This window comes from Simochromis diagramma, unplaced genomic scaffold (genome assembly GCF_900408965.1).
Source record: "Simochromis diagramma unplaced genomic scaffold, fSimDia1.1 OVJJ01000680.1, whole genome shotgun sequence".
Taxonomy (NCBI): Eukaryota; Metazoa; Chordata; class Actinopteri; order Cichliformes; family Cichlidae; genus Simochromis; species Simochromis diagramma.
In genome coordinates this window covers 799,057-814,682 of record NW_024387470.1, presented here as the reverse complement: position 1 = coordinate 814,682, position 15,626 = coordinate 799,057, and the positions used below count along the sequence as shown (strand labels likewise).

The following is a 15,626-nucleotide window of genomic DNA, read 5'->3' as shown; positions in this document are numbered from 1 at the left end:
TGATTAAAAACCTATAAAGAAGACTAAAATATAACAGTAAAAAGCACTCATTCTGTTTACCGTCTACAGTGAATGGTGCAGCAAATGTTGAATCTGATGTTTTAATAAACAGAGCAGTAAAATAAACATTGTAGTTCCACTAAATTGCTTTTCAGTGAAGTTGCTTAAAGTGCTGTTGTTTATTTGTAAGGTGACATCGACACATTAGAGTCTGAAAATGTAAACTGGACTCACTTAAACACTAAAGCTTACCATCCCACAGCCTGATAAAGGAGACATGGAAATCACGTTAGTTTGTCTGAGGATCAAAGTGAAATCAATTTCACTAAGCGGATATTTTAGGTTAATTACAAATTTAACTGATTAGTTTTCTAAACTGTGTTCTAGAAGCTGCAGTTCAAGCAGAGTAAAAATGACTCAGCAGCAGATTAGAATCAAGTACAAAAACATTTACACATTTTTCTAACTCACTAAATTTCTATGTTCATTTGTAAGTAAAATGTGGTTTTGAAATGCATTCTGGCTTTAGTTACACTTTACACATTATCCAAATTTTCTTTAGTTGAGTTTGTAAAAATATATCTTGTCATACCTGGGTGATCATGATGGTCTTAATTTTTCTCCCTTGTACTCCACCCTTCTTGGCATATATCTTCATAAGGTTTGCCAAATAACTATCCAGCTGGGAGAAGAACTTGGATTGCAAATGGAGTGTTGTAATTATCTTGAATTCTGCACTCACCTACAAAAGGCAGGATAATAATCCAATATACAAAACTCAGTTAGGCTAATAATAAGAATACATTTATAACTGAGATTTACACAGCACCTTTCACAAAACCCCAAGGTACTTAAAAAAAGAAGACAATACAAATAATTAACTAAATAATTAAATAACCAATGAAAATATTTAGATTATAGACCTTGTCCATACCGGTGGAATGACCATAACAGCTATGGCCTAAACATAATATTGGCTGATGATTTAATGAATATGTTAAGCAATGTGTCTGTGTGAGAGCGACACAGCGCGAGGGAGAGAGAGAGAGAATATATTATGACAAACTAATAGTTAGAGCAGGGCGATATGGCCAAAAATATTTATCACGATATATATTTGAAAATTTGCGATAACGATATAACTGACGATATAATTGATGCGAGACAAAATACAACTCCACAACATTACTAGCACAAAAAGACAACCTTCCATTTATTTTCACTTAAACAAGAAGCTGGTTTTTATGTACATTAAAGCTTTATAAAAATGTAACAGTGCAAATGCAAATTCCTTGCTGAAAGTTTAACCAAAAGGCATTTCCAGTAGAAATGGGCTGACATATCCTGAGCATAACCATGTATAATATCCACTGAAGTTAAAAAGAGGTGCTTTGCAACATTAAACTGCAGTGTGCAGTACGTATTTTTCGGACCATAAGGTGCACAGGATTATAAGGCACATTAAGCGAAACAAAGCAGTCAGATAAATCAAACTTTATTAAACTCATTCTTCTTGCTTCCTCCACTTCTGTACCATTGATGCATTAATGTTGAATTCTCTGGCAGCTGCTCTATTCCCATGTTGTTGCAATATATTAATGACTAACCTTGTATTGTGGATGGATTATCTCAGTTGTTCTCCTGACTGAAGTTTGGTCCGTTTACAGCATCCTGCCATGCGATTGCATTTGTCTCTAACTATCAGGAACCTTAACGTTAACTTTTATAAGTGGAAAAGTGTTAGTGTTCGTCCTCCAGCTTCACTGTTTATGTTATGCTAACATAGCTGTGTCGCTAGCGATCACGTAGCACATCATTATATACCAGCTAGCCCAACTTCAGTAACCCTACAAATGTCACTGCTGTTTAGTTTCCTGTCTTCATTTATGTTGGAAGTGATAGCAGAGCTGTACGTTTGATTTTTTTCAGAAATCTCTCAGTCAGAACATGCAATATCATGCTTAGGTAACTAGCGAAATTAGCGAGCTAACGTCCGCTAGCTTCCTGCTAACTTCTAACTCCGTTAAATGTAATAAATTTTGTTTTCATGGATGCCTGGAAGTTAAACCTCATAGTTACACCTGGTAAAGCAGCAATTCTGATCGTTTTATTAAAGATGAAAGAATTTAGACAGTTTTTAAACTCTCAGTGATGCTGCAGTGTTCGTTTGACCTGAACGATACGGAGTGTAGGACCCAGATTACTCCCAGATTTAAGAGCATCTTAGTCCGACAAATACGACAATAACGACGGCCGCTTGCATGTTCTGCAAAAAAATGTGCTTTGTCATGTATCTGACGGACAAACACCAAACCAGTTCCACATCACTGAAGTTGCACCATTTTTACAAACCAAATCTGGTTCATCTGTTTCACTCAACAATCAGCCATGTGCGTATGAAAACAAAGGCACTGCGCATGCTCGTTTTACTCATATTCTATCGCGATATTTCATTTTCCTATCGTTGCCTAACATTATACCGGTATTACCGTGAACAGTATAATATGGCCCAGCCCTACTAATAGTGACTAAACTGATATATACATTATTATACATGCAAGAGATAACAAACCTTATATTACATCTATGTGTGTTTTTAATGTCACCAGTCTTAGAGGCCCAAAAAAGTAGTCTGCCAAAGAGTGTTCATCGGCAAGTTCACTAAGTTCAATCAACACAGTCTCTCTGCTTGGACATGCAGTCAGCTCAAAGGCTGTGAAATGTTCCCTGTACCACCCGGAAAGCCTTCTCACTATGAAACACAATCTCCTGTGAACAATAGGAATCCGAACAATCTCTCCACAATCAAGCAGTCCACTTGTAGACCAATAAGCAACTATCATCCCATTTCTAAAAGTTACACATTTGCTTGACACACACTTTGCAAGGTGGACTTCAGATGTACCAGGGAATTTGTGTGCAGTAGTCTGAGCCATTTCTTCTTTCAAACATCAACAGGAACTGTTGAAACATTTGTGAACTGTAGAGCATTTTTTTCCATACTAGATGACCTCAAATGAAGGAATTAAAAATGATCACCTACCTAAAATACCATTTGACAATTAAACATTTATTATCTTTACAGGAGGGAACTGCAAGTCTCCAAGTTTATTAAGTAGAAAAATATTTAATTTCAAAAAAATTAAAAAACAGGAAAACATATCTGTTCATGTTGTCTTTCCTCCTCAGTGTACTAAAAACACATCAATTGTTAAATAAACCACTGTCCATCAGTTGCAACTTACAAACTTACAAATTTCAACAACCCCAGACATAAAATGTAAATTTATCACAACAGTCTCTGTGGTAAACCCAAACTAGCTTATGTGCAGAGGTTAAGTTATAAACAATATCTATATTTGGAGTAGCTAAGTCTTTCATATTTGGCTATCATGCTTGTGCTAGCATGACATTGTGCTATATTCTTGCACTAACGTGTTAGCTAGCTAGAATGGCATAAACAAACAGATATTTTTAAAAAAAATCTGAATAAATAGAACTGAAAAGAATCAACAAACTAATGATACCTTTGTGCAAAAAGTATTTTCATCAAAATGGATGAAGATAGATTCACTCTTACCTTTCCAAGATGACCACGAAGCAGGGCCGTGCAGAGAGGTTTAAAGGGGCGGGTGCTCAAAGTTAAAAAGGGGCACATTGAAACAGGGTGAATAACAACAACACACATTCACCAAGAATCTAATATGGGCAACAAGGCAAAGCAAACGTAGCCGATGTTTTATCTGATGGGTACAATGTTGCTGTTGAGGGGTTGCTGTGGATAGTGCTGGAGGGCAGGGCTGTGTTGATCTGAGACTGTAGACAGTAAAAAGTCCATAGGAGAGATGGTAGCTGATTAAACGAGTGTCATGAGATAATAACAAAATGCAAAGATTGGTGACAGCGCTTGGAACCATAAGGCAGCAAAAAACTGTGAGAAATAATTTAGGCTCTGCCTGTGAATCACTCTTTGCTTCTCTTCTTCCTTCCATCCCATCATTTCATATATCACTCTCCACTTGCTGTCTATCTGAGAACAAGGCACAACTTGCTATTGCAATAAACTATAATCTAATTATCCACACCTAACAACTCTTGCACTTAATCTATAATAAAATGATGACAGAAAAATGTTATAGCACTGCCTTTAGTAGCCTCACACAGCTCCTACTGTTTCCTCCTCATGTCCTTACCAGGCATGTCTGGAGAATGTTATATCATGAGTAATAATTTAAAAAATCCATTTACATAAAACAAACACATGCACGCACACACAGTGACATTTTAGACCTTCTTCAGAATACTGTATATACTATGGGCATCATGGTGCTGATCCAGAATCCTTACATTATTATTTATTACTAGAGCTACAATAATAAAGCAATGAGGAGGGGGAAGTAATAAATATGAAATAATGTCATTATGATGATTCCATTTGTTTCACTATCCACTCTGTGCAGGGGCAAAGCTTATTACATTTTTAAACTGTAGAGATACAATAATTTTACTGCTGTAAAATCCAAATTTTGTCTTATTTAAAATATAAATCTAATATAATCTGCTTCTTGGGGCGATCGTGGCTCAAGACTTGGAAGTTCGCCTTGTAATCGGAAGGTTGCCGGTTCGAGCCCCGGCTCGGACAGTCTTGGTCGTTGTGTCCTTAGGCAAGACACTTGACCCGTTGCCTACTGGTGGTGGTCAGAGGGCCCTGTGGCGCCAGTGTCCGGCAGCCTCGCCTCTGTCAGTGCGCCCCAGGGCGGCTGTGGCTACAATGTAGCTGCTATCACCAGTGTATGAATGTGTGTATGACTGGATGTGTAAAGCGCTTTAGTAAAATACAAATACAGGCCATTTACCACTTAATGTATGTTCTTTAAAATACAGCGTGTGTTTTTTAAAATATTATAATTATAATAATGCATAATTATGTGGACATGCATATTAGATCGTTTTAGTGAAATATAATCCCTCCAGAAAGGCAGGAAAAGCCCGGAAACTTACTTTAAAACTAAATATGTTCCCTAAAACGGTGACAGAGCTACAGACCCATGACAGCCTTACACAGGTATAGCCAGCAGCTGTGACCAGCACTACTTGTGCAGTTAATAAAAGGACAGGTAATGTTTGTCACGCTGTTGCACACACAGCACGCTCGTTTGTTTCAGTTCGTCAGTTGCAACAAGACAGCTTACCAACGTGTACATAATAAGCTAATACTCCTGGGTGCTATACACTACAGTGTACGCTGTACACCTACTTACTGGTTTTGTCGCATCAGTCTGTGTCTCTGAGTTAACTTGTGTTTCTCCTACAGCTCCGGACCGCAACAAATGCGCGTGCTCTTTGTGAGCTCGTTCCCGGCTCGTAACCAGCGCGTTCTGCCGTCAAGGGCGATCATTGGTTAAATGTGATCATATGACTGATGCAAGCCAGATCCTTTTATTTAGCAAAACTGTAATTAATAGTTAAATATTATTGTTGAGGGGCACAGACAGGACTCCGCACGCACACACACATTAAAAATAATAATAATAATTTTTTTTAAAAAGTTGCCTCAACAAAAGGGCACTTTGGGCACCCATCAGGAAAGGGGCGGGTGCTCAAGCCCCTCTAGCCCCCCCCCTCTGCACGTGCCTGCCACGAAGCAAACCATGTGCTTTCCTGCCTCCTGTTGTTTAAAATCTCACGTGATCTTGTGATATCGCCAGTCTTTAAGGCAGCTAACCACTCTTGTTAGATTTTATCATGTCATATCAACAAGAAAAAATTTAAGTGGTGCTAAGTTGGTAAATTTCACGTAGATCTTATATGATTTTATTACGTTCACCTTAGAAGCATAAATTAATTGTGTCCAAATTACATGTTAGAGTCTTGTAAATGCAATAACCACCAAATTTCACTTTTTTCACTATAGTGAAAAAACCTCAATGATCAGAGAATACATTAATAAGCTTCTATGCCAATTTATTAAAAACAAAAACAAAACAATATCCCATAACACCTCTGTGCTAACAGCACACAATTGTATCATACTGCAAAAAAGAAAAAAAAAAGAAAACATTAAAGTGATTAAGCTAGATGTCTCCTGAATAAAAAGGCTAGATCTAATTTTTCATGGAAAAACAGTGTACCATTATAGCTGTTACTTTATAGTGTTAATATGCAGTGAAAGCTCTTGTCCAAAGTACACCTGTTATGACTCATTATTGGTATCTTTTCTTTATCTAATTAGCCAATCACATGGCAGCACCTCATTAGTGCATTAAAGCTTTTAGGCATGTAGACAAGGTCAGGCTGACCTGCTTACTGCAAACTGCCGGGATGGGGAAATTAGGTGATTTTAGTGACTTTAAAGATGGCATGCTTGCTGGTGCTAGGTTGACTGGTTTTATTATTTAAGAAACTGCTGATTTATTGGGTTTTTCCCACAGAACCATCCCCTTGGTTTATAGTGTAATGTATATGTTGTAAGCGGCAGTTGTCTGGTCACCCTGACCCAAGTCAATAAAGCATGCTGAAGAATTGTGAAAATAATGCACTTTTGCCTTGTTGAGCACTGAAGAAATGAAAATAACCTGAAAATACAACATGTGAGAAATGAAGCAGACCTGCCACACAACTTAGGATAGCAAGCGAAAGTAGTTTGGATGAATGTTATTGGGTTGAGCTCAGCTGCTTGTAATAATCTCCTGCTGGCTTCTCTTCTTTTGGCCTTTCTCCCAGTCAGCGCTACCTAAACGTCAACTGTAGTATAAAGTAACATGTGAGGTTAGGAGCTATGAACATGCAGCTTTGTTATCATTAGACTGAGACTGTCAGGACATTCATTTACCCTGGTTATATTTGACTGAATTTCAGTGAATAAGGGTACATTAGTGACAGAAGGAAAGGAGGTAGGTGTTTTAGTCCCTGCTCTCTCTTTCTATCTCTGGTCTTTTATGTCAAAGCAGGAAACACCTGTTGAATGTCAGACAGCCTCTCTCATCAACAGCCTGCTCTTTATTTATAGGATATTCTCTTTGTGTCTACCTCACATCAGTGTGTTTGCCTCTGGGATCATAAAGTCACAGCAAGCAAGCAAACAAATGCCACCTCCTTTGCCATGGAAACTTTTGAGTAGAAAACTCTCAGGTTGGGTCCCACAGGACAGACACAATTTCGTTTATGATACATTGTTATCATAACTTAAATACAGTCAAGTGAGACCTCACAGCTACAAGGCAAGCCCTATGAGGAACGTATTTTGCTGACTAATGAGGATAAGCTCAAAGCATCTGACACACAGGAAGTTTATATGGACAAGTTTGAGCTCTTTTACAGCATAAAGAAAATTTGATATTCACCAGTAAAGTCAATTTTTTCCTTATCTTTGATGGCAATTGTACCTTAAAACGTAATGCGGTACAAATATTGCTTTATTACTGCTTTATTCTTTTATTAAAGAAGTCCAGACGCGTTTCTTTGCAAGCTCATTTGACTACGATGACCTGGATGACTGAGAACCTTCACAGACACATTGCTTTATTACGTAATATCAGTAAGTTAAGGTGAAACTTCTGCGTCTGAAAACTGAAGGTGTCAAGGACTCTTCCATATTAGAAAGAGAACTATCTGCAGTATCTTTAATACTACTTTTTCCTCATCAATGACCAAAAAAAAGAAGAAGAATCATAGGTAAACTGGACTCTGTGACATTCTAAACATGTTACGTGAATGCACCGCAGCCACACAGTCAGTGCGCGTGCACGACTGTTTTAACCAATTGGGTGTGACGGGGCGGAGCGATTAAAGACATTTCTATTCTATTTTTTCTTATTTTATGACCGCTTCCAAGGAGAAGGCCCATGTGTCTTACAGGATATGTAACGCACCTTGAGGTTGCTGACCTCCGCGTAACATATGTCTGCTCCAAAGCCACGGCACATAGCCACGAGGAGCAGTTTTTTAAAAGGGGAAAGAGCTGAAGGGAACCTGCGGTGTGAGCGTGGGCTACGATGGAAAAAGTCAGCAAAGATGCCAAGACGAACCCGGCTGCCACCGCGAACTTTTTGTCCAAGATATTTTTCTGGTAAGTTAATAAAACGTCCTGCGGGCTAACGTTGAAACTTGAAAACACGTATAAAGGATGTGGAGAAATGTATATGTTTTCTAAATGTTGTTTTTAAAGTAAGTGGAGCCATAAAACAGCTTAAACCGAAAGTTGCTGAAAACCAGAAGTCGGGTGCTTGGCTAAAACGCGGTTGACTGGTTTTCGTTACAGAATTTAAACTTTAGGCAAGTCTTTAATGTCAGAAGCATATCCTGTATATTTATTCAAAGCTTTATCGTTGAATTATTTTGAATACCGCCGCTTCAAATGGCAATTGTTTACTCGGGTTTGTATCAAACACAGAGGATGTTTGTTTGTGTGGACGATCAAGCTGTTTTTTGCTTTTTTGTACACGACGGTTTCCTTTACCACTCACGTCAAGCTCACGGAGTTTGATTTCTCAATTCCCAGCAAGTTATAACCTCGCGGACAGAAGCAGGACCTCCTGAGTAGAACGTAGCCGTTGTTAATACACCTGTGCTCTATAATTTTTACAGGTAATTGGACGTGTTTACCTTGCACTAGCCCAGTGGCAACGCGCCGTTACTTCTCTTCCAAAGAATCTCCCTTGAGTTCTTACACCAGGGGCGAGTCTAAGTTAAAACCTTTAGGGGGGCTCAGTTTCCAAGGATAATGCCGTGCATATAATAAATTGGCTTTAATATTTATGTAAAATGGTGCAACCATTCAGTCCTTTTCACCTTTGGAAACCTAAATTCAATCTGATAAATATTAAAATGTTGCCTTCAAACTCAATCTATTTAGACATTTAAATATAGTACTGTCACAGTGGTAGTGACTGAGGCAAAGGCTCAGTCATGCTGACCACAATTTTCCAAAGTTAAAGAACAGTTTGTAGAAAAGCAGATAAGAGGAGAAGCATGCACAGCTTTTTTAAGCTAAGTCTCTTAACCATATAAAGTCAGTCCACTGTGCTTTAGACAATTTCTTTTATTTGTTTTTAATGGGTGCTATGATGACATTTAGGGACGCTTGAGCATTCCTTAAAAGAGTCTAAGCTTGTCAGAGTTGTGGTAATCTTTTTAAAAAAGGAAAAAAAGTCCAACACAATCTACAGACTGACTGTGTAAATCATTGGTAAACACCCCCTATAGCCATTGGTAAACAGTGGTCCCAATTTTGGGCCCGATAGTTCTGCGGCGTCATGTGAGTGTCTGCTTTTTGGCATCTGCAAAAATGCGTGCAATTAGTTCCAGTTTGGGCCTGGCACGGCTTCAGTGAAAAACACTGTGTGTGCAAAGAGACATTTCTGCGTGCAAAATAAACTACAAAGGAGTCAAGAGAGAAAAGGAAATCTATTAAAATGTGACTACAAAACACACAAAGAAATGAAATGGACACGAAGTGAGGTAAACAAGCAACAAAGACCTGCATTTCGGATCCTTGCTTTTATGTAAGTGCTGTTGGTTTTTTTAAATTTGTTTGAACCTGTATATCTATTAATCCATCTGTGCCTCCAGCCCATCATGTTATGAAGTCCTGCTTTACCACACATTTCTCACGTCATTTTAAGTTTTTTTTTTTTTTTTCATTGCTGCAAGCATATTACATGTTTTTTTGCACGGCTCTAACACCATGTAGAGTTGATGATCAGCTAAATTAAACCATAAACTGCAGTCTCTCCTCTTTCTTTCGACATCTGCTTCCACTTCCCTCTGACTCTTGGATTTATTTTTCCCTCAGGTGGCTGAATCCTTTGTTCCGGGCGGGGTACAAACGTAGGCTGGAGGAAGATGATATGTACCAAGTGCTTGCAGAGGACCGGTCGGAGAAACTGGGACAGGACCTGCAGAGGTAGAGAAGCTTTACATCTATGTACTAAGACACTATCACATCTGGTGACTTTGTTAGCTCATTCACATGCGTCTGACTGTGTTGGTGTTGAGTTTGAAGGCTTCTTTCTAACATGGATGAACTGAGGGGCTACACCAAGGTCCGGTATAAGGGATTGAAGCACCAGCCTTTCCAATTAATAGGTGACCTACTCTACCACCTGAGATACAGCCACCCCAGTATACCTAGGAGTTGGGTCATTTACCCATTTCTAAATGTTAAGTGATACCACTTACTACCCTCTCCTTCAAGGTATTTGTTATGGGAAATACTTATAACTGACAAATCACTTTTTGGGCTGGTTTTTTTTTGTTTTTAACTATATAAATAATATTTTCTCTCTGTACTGTTTGAGAAGCTGTGGCTCAGGGGGTAAAGTAGGTTATCTGTTATTTTGAAGGTTGATGGTTCAATCCCCTCTGCACCCTGGACAAGATTTGAACCCCAAGTTGTCCCCTCACATCAGAGTGTTGAGTTTACATATGAAAGTTAGACAAAGTGCTCTACGCATAGAATAAAAGCGCTGTTTGAAAGAATGAGGGTTGCAGTAGGAAAATCGTCGAGTGATCAGCAAGAGTAGAAATGGACTTTATACATGCTTGTCACCTGTACTGTCTCCAATAGAGAATCTTGTAAGATATAACATTAAATGACAATTTTTATAACATTTTTAAAAAAAAATAGTGGTGGCATGAGGAAATATAGGGCAGCTGTTTTGGATCACACTTTACGGTGAGATGATCCATTCAGTTCTATGTTGCTCTGTGTTTAAGTCACCACATGACAGAAGTTTGGAGGAAATTACACTACACTAAATGTGTTTAACTATGATTTCACTTCAGCTCACCGGTGACTCTGTTTGATCTGAAGTACCACCAGTACAATCAAATTATATGAATAAAACATTTTTTGTATTTTATTATATTTATCCTGGACTTGTATTCATTTATTTTTTCATTATAATTCAGTCAATTTTGGTTTTATTAGTTGTGTTACCCCCCCCCCCACTCCAACCCTTGTCTGCAAAGCCTGTCAAATCTTCTGTCTGTCAAATCTTTGACACACAATAAATTGTGTGTCAAAGATTTAGATGTTGGATTGGTGTTTGCTATGGGTGAGGTTGGACCAGCCTTAATCAGTGTCTGAAACATCAGCCTTGTTGGAATCAAAGTTGAAATAGTTGTTTCTTGTATTTGCTTTGTGATACTTAGAATTAATGTCTAATAGAAAAATTATTTAACCCTTATGTAGTACTGTAGTGCTGATTGTCCACAAAGATGAAGCAGGCACAAAACTGCTAGACACACTCTTTATTATCAAGTAGGTGTGTACATGATAGTGGGGAAAACGCGGCTCTGGAGCTGCACAGAGTATAAAGGAGGTGAGATTTTGTTTATTCAGCATCAATGTTGGTGTTGATTCTGTTCATGCTGTTGTGTTCCTTTTGCAAAAGTTTGTTCAGTAAATCTCAAGACAGTTTGACAGTCTCAGTGTTCATTTTATTTTTCCACCACATGTTAGTCCAAGTGTACACGGCACAATGGTTAGCACTGTTGTCTCACAGCAAGAGTGTCCTGGGTTTGAATCCACAGGCCAGTTGCACCCTTTCTATATAGTTTGCAGGCTCTCCCCTGTGGCTTCCTCTCACTGTTATGTGACGGCTGTGTGCAGGCAGGAGAAGGATCCAAAGTGCAGACTCCGGAGACAGAAAGTAACTCCAAACAGCTTTAATGCTGAACTCAAAAGGGTAACAAACACTAAGACTACAAAATACACCTACACAGACAAAACGCACAGCAAGATAACGGTAGATCACAACAATAACAAACTGAAACACAGGGCTTAAATACATAGAGGGAGCAATCAGGGAATGGACAACAGGAGGGAAACACAGCTGGGGCAAATCAGAACTGACGAGACAAGGAAGCGTAACCTGAACACACTGAGATAAGACAGAGACCTTCAAAGTAAAACAGGAAACACATAACACAGACTGAACAAAGACACAGACTCACATGCAGGCACTACAACAGAGGGAACAGAGACGTGGGACCAGGGCAGACACAGACACTGACTGGGCACGGGGATATAGCGGACAGGGGAGACAGCAACTAAGGATTACACAGAGACAAACCATAAGACATGACTCTAACAAAAACCCAAAGACTAGAAATTATAAATAATATAATAAACTCAAAAACCCTGGGTCAACGACCCAGGCATCCTAACACTCACAGTTGTTACTGGTTACTGTGTTTGTGAATGTGAGCGTGAACAGTCGTGTCTCTAAGCCCTGCAACAGACTGTCAACCTGTTCACTCTGACTTTTAGCCATAGTGCCGAATTTGATGGATGGATGTAAAACCAAACTCTTTTTTTTTTTTTTTTTTTTTTTTTTTCCCCCCCTCGTGGCATTTTCACGAGCACTATCACTTTAAGCCATCTATATACTATTTAGTTGTGACTTTCACATTGTGTTGCTGCCATGTTTTAACAAAACAAGATTTAATGTGTTTAGGTTACTTCTGTATATGCTGAAAGCCAACAATCCAGAAAGAAATTTCCATGTAAAGCAGTTTTGTGTATTTTCTGCTTCATCTTTGTGGTTTTTATTTTGTGACCTCTGGGAAATCGTAAATAATGGTGATTCAGAATTCAACCCTGTCAAGTGAAATATTTCCTACATGATCAGGAGCCCTTGTGATGTTTAACAGTGAAGGACTAAAAGTACAGTAGATGAGTAATACTATAAATTAGAACTTTCTTATTTATCTGATGAAGCTAGAAAAGCTGTGCCTTGTGATTATCAGTCAGTAAAACTGAGCTTCACCAACTATAAATTCCAAGTGAACTGATTGTAGAAAGGCTGTGATGGTGTCTTTCAAGTGAAATTTCTTGTAATGTAGAATCTGTATTTCTTGTACTGTCCTCTGAGCAGGTTGTTCAGTAATATTATTGCAGTTTGCTATCTGCTGTCTAATTTCAAGTGGAACTTGAAACGATCAATATCTGAGTAGGAAATCCTGTGTTTAGGACATCAAAGACTCTTAATCCAGAGTCAAGATTTGCTGCTTTCTGTCTGCAGTATTGAAATGTGCAGAGACAAAATAAAGACTATAAACTTCCCTGAGAAAGGGAAAGAGAGCTGTGAGTTTTTATTCAGGGATGTAGATAGAATTTGTATAATTTCAACAGTTTTCTTTATTTTTGCTGATCTATGGATGAACAGTCTGGTTTCATCCGGCTCGATATAAGTGCTGTTGGATCACAACAGACTTGGCGAGTGGACAAAAGACTGAACTTTCCAACTAACAATCAAAAGCCTTGTGGTGCACTCTAACATCCACCTTTATGACTGCAACGGCATGGCTCGCTGATGTATTAAGTGCTTAAAGACTTCTTTAATCAAGTGTTTTAATAAATGGAGCCTATAAAAGCTGAAATTGTGTCTTGTTTAAGGGTGTCATTGTTGTTAAGTTGGAACCGCATATTCCCATAAGATGTAGTAAGGAATGCTGCAAAGCAACCATAAAAAGCCTTAAGAGGAATGTTAAACACCTATAGGTTTGTTCTTGTAAAGACTTTGGAATTTAAATGATCCAAACAATTGTTGGACCTTTGGCTTTGGTGTAAACATTAGATGTTGTTCAGGTCCATTTTCCTTGTTTTACCCTTTTTGCACCTGTTCAGTGTTTAAGGTGAATTAACCTCTTGATTGGATTTTATGATGACATGATACTGGTCATTCACACTTCTGGCTCTGCTGGCAACCAACACGTAGTAGCTGTGTCCAAACCTCATTTTGACTGGATTAAAAACTGCCAGAGTAAAACTGTTTTCACGTAAATATTATTTGTGCTAGTCACACCAAAACAATATGAAAGTTTGTAGGTTAAAGAAAAACTAATGTCTGAGACTGATGTTTGAATTTTAACAGGAGGCGATGTAAGGTAAAGCCTATAAAACATCCACAGCAAACTCGTAGAAATGGCTTAATTCTTAACCTGTTTTGTATCTTACCACAGCAGTACAGTCAAGTGACAGGGAGACCTCATTATGTCATCTTTAATTGCTGCTTTGAATTCCAGGATTTATAAGACAAAAGTGGAAAACAACATGAATATGATGTTTCCATGACAGAATCTGGGATCATGAGGTCCAGAGGGCTACCAAAGAGCTGCGGAAGCCTCGACTCACCAGTGTCATTGTTAAGTGTTACTGGAAAGCATATGCAGTCCTGGGGATCTTTACACTAATTGAGGTCAGTGGTGTGTTCATTACGATTAAAAATGAAAAGAACTAAACTTAAAGCAGTGGAGATGTTGATCAGAATCATTAATCAATGCTGTGTTTACTGTGTATTGACAGTCACTGTTCTTCATCTGTTCTTCATTTCAGGAGATCATTAAAGTCGTCCAGCCAATCTTATTGGGGAAGATTATTGAATACTTTGAGAGTTATGACCCAAATAACACAAGAGCTTTTCATGAGACCTTGGGCTATGCAGCTGGATTGTCTCTCTGCACCATTGGCCTGGCATTGATGCATCACCTCTACTTTTACTATGTGCAGAGGGTAGGCATGAAAATCAGAGTGGCCATGTGTCACATGATTTATAAGAAGGTGAGCATGAGTCCATGACCGTGATAAAGGAAAAACCCTTTCTTTTCTAGTTGTTACTGAACTCTATTTAGATTGCATGCGAGGACTGCTAAAGGCCGTACCTGCATTCTTGTGCTTGTATCACCTTGCCAAGTTCTGTCATGTAATACTTTAAGAACTCTGTGGATAGATGTGTGTTTGAGGTGGAGGAATGTTGCTTCATGGATGATCTCTGTTTAAGGCTCTGCATCTGAGCAGTTCAGCCATGGGGAAGACCACCACAGGCCAGATCGTCAACCTGCTCTCCAATGATGTCAACAAGTTTGATGAAGTATGTAAAATTTACATTTTTTAGCAAATAAAAAGCAAAGACTTGAGACTAGTTGCTAAGTAATAATATTTGCTTTAACCCTTGGATGCAACAATATTTTAACTAGAGCTAAACCTCATTTCCAGTGGCACCTTCTAGCACTTAAGCTTCATTTAACTACAGAGACATGTAAGCAGAATGCAACTTTACTGCTATGCAACTACTAATTTTAAAGATGCAGTTGTATTGAATTTGTTTTGGATTTTCTTTAATCCACTCAGGGTTAAATGCATGCATAAAGACTCAAACATACACACCCACTAATTCATCTTTTTTATGTGTGTCACATCAGACTGTTCTGATTCTACTCACTCAGACAAACTCTGGCAAATCTTTCCTAGCGTGAGGTTCAGGCTTAATTACACTCTTGGTACCAAATCCAGTTTCCCTCATTGGAATGTTGAGTTTCCTTTTAATCAGTGTGGGCAGAGACTGCTGTGAAAATGCCAGCTTCTTGGGGGTATTTTGTTCCTTGGCAGCTGAATGTTAATTACACCATGTCATGCTTTCACTGATCTTCATAAAGTCTTTTAAAAGTAGCCATTCCTAAATGGCGGAATTCCCATGCTTCCTTAAAAGATGTATTGCTGTTAAAGTAATATTGCAACTTATTCCAGATATTTTGCTCTGAATAGGTGACGATCTTTCTGCACTTCCTGTGGGTGGGACCGCTCCAGGCAGCTGCAGTCGTTGGGCTGCTGTGGAACGAGA

General features: G+C 38.6%; 2 protein-coding genes across 3 annotated transcripts in view; one reads left to right on the top strand and one right to left on the bottom strand.

Moving 5' to 3' along the window:
• Positions 1-8,645, bottom strand: part of LOC120723469 (claudin-10-like) — a 46,722-nt gene extending 38,077 nt beyond the window's left edge. Inside the window, exon 1 of the mRNA XM_040014904.1 lies at positions 8,605-8,645. The gene's annotated coding sequence lies outside the window, so the exon portion shown is untranslated. The remainder of the gene's footprint in view (positions 1-8,604) is intronic.
• abcc4 (ATP-binding cassette, sub-family C (CFTR/MRP), member 4) overlaps positions 7,805-15,626 on the top strand; it is a 32,248-nt gene continuing 24,426 nt past the window's right edge. Inside the window, exons 1-6 of one of the 2 annotated variants that reach the window (XM_040014899.1) lie at positions 7,805-8,068; positions 9,794-9,904; positions 14,084-14,204; positions 14,342-14,518; positions 14,787-14,876; positions 15,551-15,626. The exon at positions 15,551-15,626 is cut by the window's right edge and continues 88 nt beyond it. In XM_040014899.1, the coding sequence (XP_039870833.1) occupies positions 7,995-8,068; positions 9,794-9,904; positions 14,084-14,204; positions 14,342-14,518; positions 14,787-14,876; positions 15,551-15,626 (649 nt within the window). In that variant the 5' untranslated portion in view covers positions 7,805-7,994. Of the gene's footprint in view, positions 8,069-9,793; positions 9,905-14,083; positions 14,205-14,341; positions 14,567-14,786; positions 14,877-15,550 lie in introns of both variants that reach the window. The other variant, XM_040014898.1, reaches the window with a different exon arrangement.